This window comes from Lepus europaeus, chromosome 10 (genome assembly GCF_033115175.1).
Source record: "Lepus europaeus isolate LE1 chromosome 10, mLepTim1.pri, whole genome shotgun sequence".
Lineage (NCBI taxonomy): Eukaryota > Metazoa > Chordata > Mammalia > Lagomorpha > Leporidae > Lepus > Lepus europaeus.
The window spans coordinates 69,054,083-69,070,380 of record NC_084836.1 but is presented as its reverse complement, the minus strand read 5'-3'; the positions used below and the strand labels follow the sequence as shown (position 1 = coordinate 69,070,380).

Sequence of the window (16,298 nt, the reverse complement as noted above, 5' to 3'; positions counted from 1 at the left end):
GAGCCAGGCCTACTCACATATGTGCGTGCAAAGCAAGCCAAGCTCTGGATGCTCCAAAGAGAATGTTCTATTTTTTCCATCACAGAATGTTGCTATTGTTAACATTAACTCCTAACTGACCTAATTAGTTTTATATACAAAACTGGCAAAGTGTCCTTTGCCTAACAGGTAACAGAATTGTGGCCTGTCAAGATAAAGAATAACACACCATTCTTTTGAATATTTCTTTAATATTACATTTAAATATTCTCTTTAAATACAGCATTATCACAATGTAAGGAACCTAAAAGGCAAAAAAAAAAAAAAAAAAGTTTTCAAAGAACCAGACAAGCTTTGGATTCACATTGAAAACACTGTGTACAGTATGTGAGAAAGAAAAGTGGAAAATGATGAGCCACAGTAATCAGGGTCATTTATCTAGACCTAGGCTGAGGGGGACCGAAGCTCTCTCTGGTCAGAGGCCTGCCTCTCCTAACAGCCACGAGCTAGAACCCCGTCCAACTCAGGTAGCACCAGAAATGAAATGGACCAAGTGGTAGAAAGGCCCCTTGCTTGACAAGACGGTTTATGCTAAATGTTAATGTTTAGCATTCAGAAGTCTGGGATCAGTGTGCATCAGGAAAGCAGAGTGAATGAAGAGAGAGACTGAGATCAGTTTCTCAAATATCATGGGGGAGGGGAGTGTCGGCAAGGAGAATAACTAGATTCATCGTCCTGGCTTGAGCCCAGCGGTGGTTGTGTTAGAGCAGCTGGAATCTACTTCCTAGATTAAGCTGCAGCCTTCCTGAGAGCTCGCGCTCCCCTTTCAACACCACGTGCAAAAAAGATTCTTCTCCCCAAAGACCAGATTCTCGCTTCAGCTCTGCCTTAGCTCCCAGGGCACCAGTCTAAGGTGGGGAACGCAGCTCAGCTGGGGGTGTTATCTGGAAGACCCTTAGCTCTGTTTGGTGAGGCTCAGACTTGGGGAGAGAAGGACCTAGGTGCTTAATTAAGAACTCCCCTCCAAACAAAACCAAGCAAACTCAGGAATGAACAGGAAGTGACATGAGTCACACACGGATCTGTACTGTGTACGAAGCCTTCCAGGCTCAGATCAGACATCAGAGGTTTTCATAGGTGATATGCTGCTGCGACATACATGAAGGCTGCTTTAACACAGCTGGGCCTTGACAGCCCACAGAAGAAGGTTTTATGAGAAGCTGAGTAGGAACAGTTCTCTCCCATCACAAAAAAAAAAAAAAAAAAAAGTTGCCAAACCACAGAAGTAAAGCATGGTATGTGAAGGATGCTAGCAAAAACAATGTTTTGCTCCAGAGGCCAAGATAACTGCTACTAGATGGAAATCAGTGGTGTTCAGTGGAGCAGGTCTCGGAACCTAAGCCGGGCCCCAACCCTCCAACAGAGGTAAGAAGTGGAAGTGAGTCCCATTCCGTAGACTGCAAAGATTAGACTCAGAACCTGAGTCCTCTGGGCCCTGGGGGTTGCACGTGGCACTTGAGGATGGGTTTGGCTTTGATTTTCAGTGGAGAGGTCCAATAAACACCTGCAGTTCTGGGCACTGAACCAGAATCTTCTAAATAGCTCTAACCCTGTATATCCAGATACAGGAAAAAAGGACCAAAACTAGTCAGTGACTTCGATTGCCTACATTCTACTAAAGCCCAGATCGCCCAACGTTGGGGGCAGGGGGAGGGCCAGGGCGAAAAAGCAGGCATGACACAATAAAGTCAACTTCCCAGGTGGCCACCTGTGCTGGCTGCCTCCTTTGGACGTGGCCGGTGCACCGCACAGGCCTCCCGCAGGAGGGTGAGCCCCAGCCTGCAGCTGCCTGGCACAGCAGGGGAGACTCGGGCTCATGGTGCCACACCCCAGCCAGTCTAGCTTTCTTCTTCAAAGGATGAAAAAAGAGAAAGGAAGAAAGAAAGGGAAAAAAAAAAAAGACAAATCGACAAGTTTAACTCTAGTACCTAGGAACAAATGAAAGAAACAATTCAAGTTACAGACCAGGAATCCCCAGTGTGGGGACCAGGTCGGAGAACACGGAACATGTCAAATATTAACTTATGTACCAAAGAGGGAGTTGGGGAAGGTAGGTTACAGTTTTAGAAACCCTAGAGGTTTTGTACAGAAGCACACACCCTTCCGCCCCCTCCTCTCTAGATTCGGCCCCCAGACCCCTCCAATCGTGCTGCGACACGCCGAGGTGGGCTAGCGGACGGGCCCTTGCCAGTGGTGAGCTTGTGCCCTGCCTGGAGCTCCGGAGAGGCGTGGTCCCCAAGCTCGTGTTCTGGTCCCTACGTGAAGAACAGCTGCTTGCATTACCCAGCTTCTCTGGGACATCCTACTTTGTTCCAGTGGCCCAGAAAGCTCAATATTGGGCGCAGTGCAGCCTCTGCCCCAAGGCTCTAGCCCAGGTCGAGCTGGGGCTGGTCTCCTTGGTACTGCTTCTCTTTTAAAAAATATGTATACAAACAATCCTTTCCCTCCCGTCGCCCCAAAGACCCCAATAAAATAACATGGGAGCAGCAGCCACTTCTGCAGTTTTGTTTTGAAATGACGTTCGATAAAATAAGGGAATAAATAGAGTGGGGAAGAGGCAGTCTCCATCTCCATGTCACACAGCCAGAGGGAGCTCGAGGGCGGCCTCTTCGGGGGGCCGGTCCTCGCTCAGCTGAGATGTCTCCTCCGCCCCACAGCCGTCCTCACTGTCTGAGCGGAAGGGAAGGTTCGAGGGGGACCAGGAAGGGCGGAAGTCTTCACTGCCAGGCTCCTCAGGGTTGCAGTCTTCGGGCAGTAGCGCTTCCAGGGTGGCTGTCTTCCCCATCTCAGGTTTGCAGAGGGCAGTGGGGTCTGGGGGACAAGCCACCAGTGAGGTAAGTGGGACAGAGAAGACACTCAGATCCTTCTCCTTGGGGAAAGGGGCCGGGCCTTCTTCTGGACCAGGCTCTCCCTTCACGGCCAGCACTGGCCTCTGCTCCACCTGGTAGTAGACCAGGGGCCCGCTGTTCAAGTACGATGGGTTGTTCATGTTCACCGGAGAGGCGGCCGGGTGGTCTGAGTTCTCGGCGAAACACAGCACGGAGGAGCCTGGGGGCAGCTGGGCCTGGATGAGGATAGGGGCTGTAAGGCCTGGGCACAGCTCTTCGGGAACTGCCAGAGGCTCCCCCAGGATGCACACGCCCAGGCTCTCGATGCTCGAGTCCAGGCTGGCGCTGGAGCCGCTGGAGTCTTCCTCCGCCTTGAGCCGCTCCAGCTCCTCCGCGCTCTGCAGGTGCATCACTGCTGTCTCGTTCTCAGCAATGAAGTCCTGGAAGCCCTGCGTCTCGGAGCCCGGGGCCCCTGTCGGGCTGCAGCTGGCAGCGGCCGAGGGCTCCCCATCGGGGGCTGCGGGGCGGCTCACCTGCCTCTTGCTCTCCAGCTCCAGCTTCATGATGGTGTGCAGGTAATGAGTCCGGACCCGGATGGGATTAAACTCGATGCGCCCAGCCATGTTCCCACAGCCGTCCCGGGAGCAGCCACATGGAAAGGACATGCGATCCACCTGAGGGGGCCAGAAGGAAGTTAAGGCAAGATTGGGAGGCGGTAACAGCAAACATAGGCAGTGGGCTTCGGAGGTCTTCTTACAAGCAGAGAAACAACCAGTCTAGCACAAAACACGTGAGCTGACAGCACAAGACAACAGCACAGACCGCGTGTGCGTCAGCGCAGGCTCAGCCATTCCTTAGTGGCATGACCTCAGGAGAGTCCTCTCCACCCCACACCTCACCAACCAAGGGCTTATTTCCTCTTCTAAGTAAAAAGGAGACAAAAATTGCATCAAAGGCTCCTTCCACGTAGAAAGTCCAGGACCACCTCTCTGAGTGCTGAGGGTTCGCAGAGTGGAAGAAATTTACCTGCCTCAGAGACTTTTCCAGAATGTACGTGGCTCCCTGAGAACAAAGGGCCAGGCACCAGCCTCTGCCATAACAGCACGTGGAAGTGAGGGGCAAGCTTGCCAGTCCAAAGCACTACCTCCCAGGAAACCCGAGCCAAGGTGCCTTAGTTTGCTGAGCTAAGAACAAAGGTCCCAGTGACAGCCAGCCTGTCACGGCCCACCTCACCTCCAAGGGCCGGCAGGGGAGTTCTGAAGCAGTTGCCAAGGTACTTAACTTACAGACCAGGAATGTCGGGAAAGCGGATGCTTCCCACCTCCCTATCTCCCTTCCGTGTTCCAAAAAGGAAACATACACACACACACACACACACCAAAAAAGATTACAAATGCAGGTCATCCAATAAACATGTACAAATGCAAATGTGAATGTCTTCCTACAACATCAACTTAGAGAAACCTCCACTCCAGTTCCACCAATTCTTGGGACTCTCCCAGCTCTGAGTATAACAGATTGCTTGTGTTACGGGATTTGAGCCTGAAAAGTATTATTTGGCCAGATCCGCAACGGCTACTCATGCCCTAGCTAAAAGACAGAGCAAGGTTGTTTAGAAAATGCACCCATGGGACTCAGCAGCCGCCTCCTTCAGTGTCCGAGTTCCGGGCCAACTGCACTCTTTGGGACGGCACCGCCACGCCGCCACTTTCCACGGAGCTGTGTCTTTGACACTGTCCCTTGTCGAAGGCCAACAAGGAAGGCTGTGCCTCACCTTCCAGGAAACCATGGATTTCAGCTCCGCCAAGTGCAGATAAAACCCACAGGCCTTTATCTCAAGGAACTGGTCAGTGTTCAAGGAAGTTAGTCATGTTAAACACACTAAACCCAGCTCCTCCTCTTGCTGACGGCTGCTTCTTATCACCTCTGGGGTGTGTGTGAAACACAGAGCAGACACTGGGTGTCGCCACAGCCTGAGAATCTTGTCCCACTTGTTCTGTTAGTGGAGGAGGGCTGTCCAACCGGGGCCTGCTCCTAGCCACGCAGCACCCACCCTGAGCGGGCAGACCTGTGACCGGGATGACGCGGCCTTACCTGGCATTTGATCCCAGCTTGGCTGCAGGCACATGCTTCCGGGTCACAGTAGAGGCGACAGTCGCAGCCACACTCCTCCCGTGACAGGCGGATGGCGCGAAGTTCCTGCTTTTCCTCAGCATCAATGCGATGGACCCCAGAGGCCCTGAGCAGGGCCCGCCGCCGCTTCGTGGGCAGAGGCTGCAGGAAGAAGTAGTCGTCCACCTCCACGTTCTCCACATCGATGTCTTCATCCGAGACATCATCCAGCGTCAGGCCGTCCGCCTCCACCGACTCCACCGTCCCGTTCTTGGTCAGCTGCCAGGAGATGGAGAAGGGTAAGGCCTCCTGGGCAGCAGCAACTCCGAGTCTCCCCCTAGTGGCCATCCAGGGCCGCACTAAACCTACACACACAACCATGGATATACACAGGCAACCTTGCAAAATGCCCTAAAAAGTACCTTCTGGGGAAAACCACATTCAGGTGGAGGACAAGACTACTAATTTATCATCAGTGACCCTGGATCTTCACAAGGCAGGCCCAGAAGGGCTTCGTTTGGTTGGGAAAAGGAGAAAAAAAATTACTAACAGTAGTCTTTCTCCTTCAGTTGAAGTAAAGTGAGGTAGAGTGATATGAATAATACTGGGGCTGGGGGCAGCACCATGGCGTAGCGGGTAAAGCCGCTGCCTGCAGTGCTGGCATCCTATATGGGCACCAGTTTGAGTCCTGGATGCTCCACTTCCGATCCAGTTCTCTGCTATGGCCTGGGAAAGCAGTAGAAGATGGCCCAAGTCCTTGGGTCCCTGCACCCACACGAGAGACCCGGAAGAAGCTCCTGGCTCCGGATTGGCACAGCTCCAGCTGTTGTGGTTATTTGGGGCGTGAGCCAGCAGATGGAAGATCGACCCCTTCCTTCCTCCCTCCCTCCCTCTCCCTCTCTCTGCCTTTAAAATAATAATAATACTGGGGTATGCAAGGCAGGAATTGGGAGTGCTCCAGGCTGAATCTCAGTGGAAGGCCCCATTGAAGCCAAGCCATGGCTGAATACATTCTGGAAATGCATCAGGGAATTCAGGTAAAGAAAATGAGGCCTTACAATCCCTCGGGCTCTGGAAGCTGCTAGCAGGATGAAAGCCAAGGGGCTGGGGCCTCAGGCTTATTTCATCAGCCACCCCACCCCCACCCCCACCCCCACGAGTGCTGGTAAAGGACCAGCTCCTGAGAGAGATGTGATGCAAGATACCTGGATAACAAGCCTGGCTGCTTTGTTTGTTTATTTGTTTTGTGCTAGTGGAGAGCAGGACAGAAGAAGAGCTTCTGGGGCTTCCCTAGTCTAGAATTTGTATACAAGCAGGCCGGCTTGCTCCAGTCTTGGACACCAGGGCTGCCGTCCTCATCACCCTCCTCCCTGCTGTCCTCTCGCTCAAAGCAAAGAGATCATGGATGCCATAGTTAGCAACCCATGCAGACACGAAGGGACTTCAAAACCTTCAGTTTATTTTGGTCCAAAAAAAGGTCTGAAATCCACATACAAGTTTTTTTTTTTTTTTTTTTTTATGCACAAAGACCCGTCATATGCATGGATTTCAAAAATTATTTACACCAAAATACACATTTTTAAGAACAAAAAAAATTTTTTTTCTGAGTTTGAGAGACAGCGAGAGCTTCCATGCATTGGTTTGCTCCCTGAATACCAACAGCCCCAGTGATATATAAGCAAGGAGCTGGAACCCAATCCAGGTCTCCCAAGTGGGTGACAAGAACTCAATTATGTGCACAATCAACACCGCCTCTCAGGAAGCTGGAATCAGGATCTGGGATCTGGAGCTGGGGATCAAACCCAGATCCTCCAATATGGGATACAGACTTCCCAACAAGTGTCTTCACCACGACGCCAAACACCCACCCATCAACTGGTCTTTTAATTCCATTTTCCCACAAACCTTGTGAAGCAGCCGCATATGAGAGCTTAACATGGGATAGCAGTGACATTTCAGATCAGTAAGGACAAAGTCATCTAATCACTGGGACAACTGTGTACTCTTTGGGAAAAAAGTTATATTCCCTATCAGTACCAATCGTGATCATGAATTCCATGTGAATAAAAAAAAATCATAAAAGTAGAAAATCAGGGCCGGCGCTGTGGCGCAGCGGGTTAATGCCCTGGCCTGAAGCGTTGGCATCCTCTAGGGGCGCCAGTTCTAATCCAAGCTGCTCCTCTTCTGATCCAGCTCTCTGCTGTGGCCTGGGAAAGCAGTAGAAGATGGCCCAAGTCCTTGGGCCCCTGCATGGGAGACCCAGAAGAAGCTCCTGGCTCCTGATCTGCGCAGTTCCGGCCATTGTGGCCAATTGGGGAGTGAACCAGCGGATGGAAGACCTCTCTTTCTCCCTCTCTCTCTCTGCCTCTCCTTCTCTCCCTGTGTAACTCTGACTTTCAAATAAATTTTTAAATCAATCTATGGGGAAAGTGAAGCAGGGTTTCCTTTCCACAAATAAAGCTGTTAGAAACCACCATTGATGGCCGGCGCCGCAGCTCAATAGGCTAATCCTCCGCCTGCGGCGCCAGCACATCAGGTTCTAGTTCTGGTCAGGGCGCCGGATTCTGTCCCGGTTGCCCCTCTTCCAGGCCAGCTCTCTGCTGTGGCCCGGGAGTGCAGTGGAGGATGGCCCAAGACTTGGGCCCTGCACCCCATGGGAGACCAGGAGAAGCACCTGGCTCCTGGCTTTGGATCAGCATGGTGCGCCGGCCATTGGAGGGTGAACCAACGGCAAAGAAAGACCTTTCTCTCTGTCTCTCTCTCTCTCACTGTCCACTCTGCCTGTCAAAAAAGAAAGAAAGAAAGAAACCACCATTGCTGGTGCTCACTGGACATCCTGACCTCAGTCTTGGGCCCGCCTGGCTTTCTTGCTAGGATGACTTCTGGCGGCGGGGCTGGGGAGGATGGGGTGGGGGGCAGAAACTCTGTTTTAACAGATTATTCCTCTGCAAGATCTAAAAGAAAGGAGTCTTCTTCTAGGAAAAAAGGATGAAGGGCTTCCCTGGGACCCAAGAGGCCACTGTTTATTTGCCCAGCTGTTGCTATGGCAGCAGGACAGCAATAGGTCAGTGGTAGAATTCCTCGGAAGAAAAAGGAAGCCCAAATGTGAGTCCAGTTAGAAAAACAGGTGGAGGCTTTGGGAGGAGGCTGCGCGGAGCCAAGCCAGAGCTCTCGGGGAGCGAGGAATGAGACCTGGGCGGTCTACACCCCCTGCCACGAGCTGTCCAACCCCACCAACATTCTGGCGCGTCTCCCTGACAAACCCTGCAAGACATGCAGCCACCTATTTTAATATGGGTCAGCACACTCTGGGCCAAAAGAAACCTGGCTGGGCTTGAGGCTGTGTTCTTCAAATTTGGAACCAGGAACTTGGGGCAGGGGTGGGCGCCATTTGCGAGGACTGGTGCAAATCACGGCTGTGCTTGGCAAACCGTGCTGTAGTCAATGGGTGACTAGAGCCACCTGAGACGGCTCTTCTCTCAGCACCTTTCTCTGAAACGTGACGTGCTGGTGCTGCAGAGATGGCCAGCACAGTGCCACACCACAAGAACTCTTTGGTAAGACTGTCGTTTGCCCCAGAAACAATCACCTAGGGGTGACAGGGGATACAGAAAGATCCTTTCAAAGAACGTGAAGGGGCCAGTGCTGCGGCGTAGTGGGTAAAGCCGCCACCTGCAGTGCTGGCATCTCAGCTTCTCCACTTCCGATCCAGTTCTCTGCTGTGGCCTGGGAAAGCAGTACAAGATGGCTCAAGTCCTTGGGCCCCTGTAGCTACATGGGAGACCCAGAAGACGTTCCTGGTTCCTGACTTTGGATCGGCGCAGCTCCGGCCGTTGCAACCAACTGGGGAGTGAACCAGCGAATGGAAGACATCTGTGTGTGAGTGTGTGTGTGTGTGTGTAACTCTGACTTTCAAATAAATAAATAAATCTTAAAAAAAAAAAAAAAAGAATGTGAAAGGTTCAAAAATCTAGTCTACGTATCTGGTCAAGGACAATCATTTGACAAGAAATTGAAAACTGTGCTCCCTTGGGTTCTAGAAGTGGCAGACATGGATGCTTTCACATAATGACGTATTAAACTTAAATTTAAAAAAACAATCATTTGGAGCGTTGGGAGCAAAGAGAGAATTCCAAGGAAGCCATCTTGCTCTCTCTGGTAGACAGCTCCACCAGAGAAGGCAATCTTACTACTCGGATTTGAGTCCACATCGGAGACATCTCATTACAAAGATCTAGAATCTCTGTAGGCCGAGGGCAGCAGTCACAGCAAAGCTCAATGGACCTTGGAACTGGGTATTCAGCCTAGGAGTTAGGACGCTCACCTCCCAGTGGAAGGCCTGGGTTCAATTCCCGGCTCTGGCTCCTGACTCCAGCTTCCGGCTAATGCAGACCCTGGGAAGCAGCAATGTTGGCTCAGTGACTGGATTCCTGCCACCCACATGCGAGGCCCGGACTGAGGTCCCAGCTTCGGCCCCTGCCCAGTCTGGGCCACTGTAGGCATTTGGGGAGTGAGCTGGCATATGGGAGCTCTTTCTTCCTGCCTCTTTCTCTGTCTCTCTCCCTCTCGATTAAAGGAAGACCAACCAACCAACCAAACAAACAAAAATCAGTGGACCTTCATGGCTTCCCACTTCAGCTTAGCCCAGGTGCAGAACCAGATCCCGCACCCCTTAGGTACCTTCATTTTCTTGGCATGGAGTTTCTCCTCCTTCAGGTGCTCACGCAGAATCTCCCGATGGTTCACCTCCTGCTCCTGCGCAAACTCACAGAGCGTGTAGCTACGTACAGAGTTATGGCGCTGGGCCATGCCCAGGGAGCTCCCGCCCTGGCTGGGCACACTGGTGAAACCCTGGCGCCGGGCGAAGTAGTACACAGTCACCTGGTCAAAGCGGACATTCTTCCTCCGCAGCTGCTTCTGCCGCTTCAGGATGGAGGTGGCTGAGAAGGGAACACAGACAGGCGCTGTTAACCAGCCTGGCCCACGGGGGGTCTCTCCACCCCATCTCCATCTTGGCTCCCAGCTCCTCTTCAAATGTTCTCGTGGATCTAGAGGACTTCCTAATACTTCTGCATCATAAACACACAGTTGGAAGAGATCTTGAACCTCAGCTGGTTCCTACCCCTGCCTCCCAGCTGACTTCTCCTGAACAGATGACCACAAAACCTATTTTTAGACATCAGAAAGGAAGAGAATCTCTAGGTAAGCTGTTCGGAATTTAACAATCCACAAAACAGGAGCTACTAGCCATATGAGGCTAGTGTAAGCTCATTAAAACTAAAATTAATTTAATTTAAAATTAAAAATTCAACTCCTCAGTTACATTAACCATACTTCAGATGCTCCAAAGCCACATGTGGTTAACGGCTACTAGTGGACAACAGCAGACACAGAACATTTCTATCATAACAGAAAATGCTACTGGGGAGAACCTGATGGCTAGCAGAGGAGGCTGGAGTTTTTCTGTTAAAGGTCAGACAGTGCATTGAGGATGTATAGGCCATGAGGTCTCTGCTGCAGCTTCTCAGCTCTGCTGCTGTGGCATGAGAACAATCGTAAGACACAGGGTAGGACTGTGTCTCAATAAAACTTTATTCATAAAAACAGGCAGTAGGCCAGATTTGGCCTATGGGTGATCCCAACCTAGAGTTATCAGAGGTTCTTTCCAAGAACTAACCGAGCCAAAAGAATGAAGAAATGTGGAGTTGCCCTGGTTGTCCAGGCAGGAAATATTTACGTCCTGCTGGGGGTGGAGCCACAGTTTCCTGGAACTCTAAGGGACCTGGATGGGGTGATGGCAGAATCTTGGGCTCTTCCTTCTTCAGTCTAATTCAACCCACTCTGGGGATGCACAAACCACAACGCAAGTCGAATCAGCCCATCAGATGTCAGCCTCCACTACTAGAGCCATGAAGCCCCCCAAAGGCAAATCGCAAGCTGTCGGACAGAAGCTCTCCCAAGAGCGGCACCGGGGAGCTCCTGCTTGGGGAGAGTGGGTGCCGCCCCCCACTCACGTGTGAAGCTGGCAGTCGTCGGAGGGTTGAGGCTGTCGCAGCTGTCCGCGCTGTCGCTGCTGGAGATCTCATCATCTGAGTTGGACACGGATGAGCCCACATCCACATCATCAAACTTCCTCTTGAGACCCGAGCCCGTGAAAGCATCCATTGGTTTCAAAGGGGTTTCCTTGGAGAGCCCACCACGTTGGCTCCAAAGCCCCAGCTCACCGCCAGCTAGCCAGGAGCATTAGGATTCTGCCCAGGGGAAAACAGGAGTCAGTATCTCTGTCTGAAGACACACCCCCTCCCAAGTCTACAAACGCAGCGCTCTCTAACTGCAGAAACAAAGCACCTGACCCAGCACTGAGGTCATTCCAGCCAGCATCCTCCTCCTCCTTCCCCTCTGCCCCTCTGGTCTCAATCACTCTTAAAATAATGAGACAGTAGTAGCAGCAGCAGCACCCTTCCCCATGGAGGGAGGGCCTTGGTTCCAACCAGCTGGGCTCCGGGCTGCCCCAGCCCAGGGAGAAGAGTAGATGCCCTTCGGATCACACATGAGTGCTCTCCGTGGGGCCAGTGGGAGGGACAAGGGATCACAGGTAGAAACAGGCTTTGCCCGAACCGAGACTAGACCCAATTATTTTTCCTAGTGAGAATATAGCCTGGCGTTTCCCAAAGTGTGTACCTTAAATACGCTGCATCCAAGGATATTAATAGCTTTCACATGGGAATCGGGCTGCTGTGTCAAAACAGCTTAGAAAACTGCTCACGATGGAATCTCTTAGAGCTTCTAATACACTACCGAGCACCGTGAAGGCTTGGAGAAAACACAGAATGCAGTATTTTACAGGTCTGCTTATGGAACCCACTGTTACCAAAGTATTTTAGGGGGGCAGATAATCCTTGGAACATTCTTTGGGAAATGCTGTTACGGGCTCTCAAATCTGAAGAACACTGGCAGTCAGGAAAAACCCTTTACCCACATCTTCCCCAGGGTAAAGTGGCCCACCGGGTTCCTAAAAAGGTCACACGTGGCTCTGAAGAATGGACCCAAGATTAGAATACGTACTGGCTTCAAAACCCAGACTCTTGCCCAGTGTCCTGGTGCCGCATTAACAGAGTTCCCCTCCGGTCAACCCCCATCCTGCATGCGAAGGAGCTGCGCCATTTCTGCCTTTGCCCTCTGTCAGGAAACCATCCAGGGCACCGTAAACAGCCAAAAAGTGACAACTGACTCTGGGTATGTGAGTACGGCAGGCAGGGGTGTCCCCTCGCTGCCAAGCGAGCAAGGACGCCAAGGGTCCACTGCACCGGGACGCAGCGTTCTCACTCTCTGCCTTCGGAAGGAGGTTCCAGGCAGGACGTGAATCTGCTCGGTAGAAATGCTTTTAGAGCCGCAGCCACGTGTGATGAGGTATGGGGCCTCCGCTAATGCCAGAATCTCCCCAGACTATGATCTCACGGGTTGCTAATTATGCAGCAGGAATAACAACACTACCCAGAGCGACGACAGGGCCGCACCACGGCAGGGCAGCTCCCCAGAATACACTGTGGTGTCGCGAGATGCCTGCCACAGAGCTGCTTTTTTCTGGATGCTGTCTCCTGGCTCAGCTCTGCAAAGCCAGCCAGTTCCTAATCTGTCTGTCCAGAGCTCCTCAGAATTCTGCATGAAGAGCCTATAAGGAACCCAAGAAGCCTCAGCCATGGTAAGTCTCAGACAAGCACATTCCTGAAATAAATTTGGCCAGGGAGGGGAAAAAAAAAATAACCAAGCGCTTGATAAGGATTGTAATTAAATTTGAAAATGAGCTCCAAGTATCACTTCTGTTTTTCAGGTGACTGATCTCATCGTCAGAGGTCACATCTTTGGGTATGGTTAAGAATGAAGAAAGCCAAGGTCTGTTTATGGGTTCAGATTTTAACCGGATTTAAAAATACCTATGAATCACCCAATCTCTCACTCCATTCTATTATGGGGCAAGGGACCTTGTGATTGGGTGGGATTTAAAGAGACGGACCAGCGGTGATCACTTAAATGTACTTTCTCTTCTCCAGTTAATAAATACCTCATCAACCACATGAGCACTCAGGCTTCACTGCAAATCTGCTTTCTTAGAAAGGGCTTCCATTTTTGTTTTGTTGTTTTTTATCTGAGAGGCGGTGAGACCCAGAGCATCACACACACACACACACACACAGCTCCCCTCTGCTGGTTCACTCCCTGAATGCCTGCAATGAACTGGTCTGAGGCAAGCTGAAGTGGGAAGCAGGAAACTCAAACCCACCCCCCACCCCCACGTGGGTGGCAGAACCCCAGTCACCTGAGCCATCACCCCTGCCTCCCAGGGTGCACCCTAGGAGGAAGCTGGAGCCAGAGCCAGGCGCTGAACCCAGATACCCCAACTGGGCAGACCAGGCCAAACCAAACGCCCACTCCCTGCCCAGTGCAGTTGCAGGTAGTAGTTCCTGCTCCTCCTGGAAGCACTCAGGGATTCAGGGTGGAAGCACACGGGCCCGCCTGCTCATTGCCCACCTCACTCCTTGCTTCCCGCAGTCGTCTATCTTCTGACGGTTTCTCTGTAAGCCCCCCAAGAGCTTAGGTCTGCTCCGAAGTCATCTTTGTTGCTAAAATTCTCCCCTAACCACCCACTTGCCCTCCAGACTATCTGGACAGAAAGGATTGCTAAGATGTGAAACCTACAAGAAAAATAGGTTCCTTCAGCTGTGGGAGAAGAATCAGATCTATGGTTATGTGTAAGTCATGTGCAAACTGACCTATGATCTAACTATTCCATTAACTTGGAGGGCTCTCGGGAAAACCCTCACGGAGACTCCACAGCCCTGGCTCTCTTTACCCTACCCAGGATCCATTAGCATCGCTTTTGCTGACATCAACTCCATAATTTTTGTAAAATCCATTATTCTGTCCTGACAATCAGTCTGTTTAAATTTCAACCCAGCTCTCCCCTGTTCAACACCCTGGTGTGAAATGAACTTGTTTAAGATGTCCACTGGGCACCAAGAACAAAGTTCCTATCTATTTCCATTGAGCAACAGTAATAACTAGAATAGGTTCCATACTTAAAAATTCATCAAATTTATGCTCTTTCCAACCACAACTAGAAATCAAGTCACGCTCACCTCCCTCAACTATTCAATACCGTGTTGAAGAGATGCATTTAGGAGTCATGTGCCAAGCTCTTAAACCCACAGAGAAATATTCAAGGTGAGACTGGAAACGCAGGTCGTAACTGGCAGTTAACTGTCAAAATGACCAACTCGAACAATAAAACGCTTTTGGGAGAAAATAATGCAAGCCTCGATAAAAGCTTTTAAATGCCAGTGAAAATGAAAGGCCAGCTGACACTGTCTGGCTATGTGCCTTATGATCTTTTCTTGAGTGTTTCTCTGCTGAACATTTCCCAGAGGTACATGAAATAGTTCAGATCCACAGCATGTAGCAGATAGGAGGCGAGCCCCAAATGACACACACACATCTTATCTATACTGTAGCACTCAGGGTTTCAGGCCCGGAAGGCTTCCTGTAACCATCGCAACAAACAAAAGAACCCAGCATATGTAACACTAGCAAGAGGAACATCCCAGGAAGAAAAATTTCTGGAGGCAGAACGTATCTGCAAAGTTTAGGTTACATAAACCTCTTTCTTCAATTGACCCCAAAATAATAAGACAAGGTCCCTCTCACCAGGAAAGTCTCCCCCTCTCCCCGTCAACTGGAACCCAACCTTCTGCCAAAGGTCAAAAGGCCAGAATGCCTAGCAAGATCTCCCGGGCTACCCTCTATTGGCTGCTCCTACCAAAAACCCTGAACATAAGGGCCTGTCCTGTTTCTAGGGTTGATTCTCAAATCCTGTGAATTTTGTGGATCCATGGGTTCTTGGGATCACCAGAGGATCATGAATTCATCAAGCACTCAAGTGAGAATCCCCCGTTTAAGCCAGGTACCTAGAGAAAGACCCCTCCCCACCTCTACTCATTGTATCCATCCACTACACCCAAGGTTAGAATTTGGCTTTCCGTGTCTAAATGGCCGTCACGTGGAGGAAACAGATCTTTGTGGGGGAACTGGGACATGATGCTGCATTAACTCTCAAGGATAAGGATACACACACACACGCACACGCGCCAACATCCTGGTTTGGGAGATTAGCAAGATGGAAAGCAAGTATAGAAAAGAAAAATCCGAATCAACTTGGATTTACCTTGCACTGAAAACTGGAGGAGAAGGGGGACAGTGTTCCCCCCCTCTGGGGGATAACTTCTACCCTCTCATGCTGTGTGTGTCATACTAAGCCCCTTGAAAAAGGAAGACCCAAGACCACAGCACTAAAGGCGATGGCTGGCAGTCGGCTGCGTGTTTGGGCCTATGAAAAAAAATAGATCAAGCCAGCAACCAGGGCAAGTGATGCTTTCATTTTTCCCACACAACGCCAGAAAAAAAATTTAAAAAATGGGAGACACCAGGGACCCGGGGGGCTGAAGGGACATGACAAGTCACCAGCTCCCTTTAACGAAGCCGCCTGCGGAACCCCATTTCTCCCTGCTCATTCCAGTCGCCTGCAGCCTTTCCCCATGCCTTCCTGTCTGCTACTCACAAATTCCCAACCACTCCTCCCACATTTTCCTCTATCCCCCCCCGCCCCTTCCTTCTCTTCCCATCCTACATCATCCTCCACTCCATTCCGCAATCCCGCCGGCTTGCAGGCCGCCCATCGGTCTCCCCCCGAGCTACCCCGGTCCTCGGCGCCCCTCGCTCGCTCCCACGCCTCTCCCTTCCCGGCGGCGCCCTGGCTCTCCGCCCCGCGACGGCTCCCGTCCGAGCCTCCCTCAGTCGGACCCCTCCGTCCGCGCGGCTCGGGGCTTGACCACTCCTACACAGCCGCCCGAGAAAGGACGAGGCGGCACCCTCCGCCCCGCACCCCCAGGCCCATTACCGGCCCCGCCGCAGCTGCCTCCTCCCGCGATGGTCGCTGCCGCCCCCGCCGCCGCCGCCCTAGCCCGAGTGCGAAGGACGAAGGAGCGAGCGAGTCCCGGGCGACGGTCGGGGAGCTCCCGGAGCGGCAGGGCGGGGAGGGAAGGCGAGTGGGCAGGCCGGCCGGCAGGCGGCGGGGGGCGGGCGGCTCCGGCTACGCGGGCGCCCCTGGCAGCAGAAGCCCAGAACCGCCCCGGCTCCGGCTAACAATAGGCTCCGGCCGCAGCGCTCCGACTCTTATAGGCGCCGGCACGTCCCGGCCGCGCCCCGGGGCAGGCTGGGAAATGGAGTCTCGCGCGGCCCGCCCCTGCCCCCCGCGCCCAGGAGCAT

At 52.0% G+C, this 16,298-nt stretch overlaps 1 protein-coding gene across 4 annotated transcripts; it reads right to left on the bottom strand.

The window, feature by feature from the left end:
- Positions 1 to 244: 244 nt before the first annotated feature.
- CSRNP2 (cysteine and serine rich nuclear protein 2) lies at positions 245 to 16,054 on the bottom strand. Of its 4 annotated transcripts, none has more exons than XM_062203658.1 (6): positions 15,931 to 16,054; positions 11,661 to 11,792; positions 10,994 to 11,230; positions 9,660 to 9,919; positions 4,962 to 5,258; positions 245 to 3,541 (listed from the first exon to the last, which is right to left on the bottom strand). In XM_062203658.1, the coding sequence occupies exons 3-6, from the start codon at positions 11,142 to 11,144 to the stop codon at positions 2,615 to 2,617; spliced, it is 1,635 nt and encodes a 544-aa protein (XP_062059642.1). In that variant the 5' UTR covers positions 11,145 to 11,230; positions 11,661 to 11,792; positions 15,931 to 16,054; the 3' UTR covers positions 245 to 2,614. The 4 variants fall into 4 exon arrangements, with proteins under 4 accessions (XP_062059642.1, XP_062059641.1, XP_062059644.1 ...); XM_062203657.1 differs by lacking the exon at positions 15,931 to 16,054 and adding an exon at positions 15,199 to 15,656; XM_062203660.1 differs by lacking the exon at positions 11,661 to 11,792.
- Between the last annotated feature and the right edge of the window lie 244 nt (positions 16,055 to 16,298).

What these genes read in the sequence shown, in the direction of transcription:
- CSRNP2 (XM_062203658.1), bottom strand. Translation starts at nt 11,144, where the DNA reads ATGGATGCTTTCACGGGCTCGGGTCTCAAGAGGAAGTTTGATGATGTG. An exon ending in GACGACTGCCAGCTTCACAC is followed by an intron (nt 9,920 to 10,993) that starts GTGAGTGGGGGG and finishes TTCCCTTCTCAG; the next exon opens with CCACCTCCATCCTGAAGCGG. An exon ending in TCCATGCCAAGAAAATGAAG is followed by an intron (nt 5,259 to 9,659) that starts GTACCTAAGGGG and finishes ATCTCCTGGCAG; the next exon opens with CTGACCAAGAACGGGACGGT.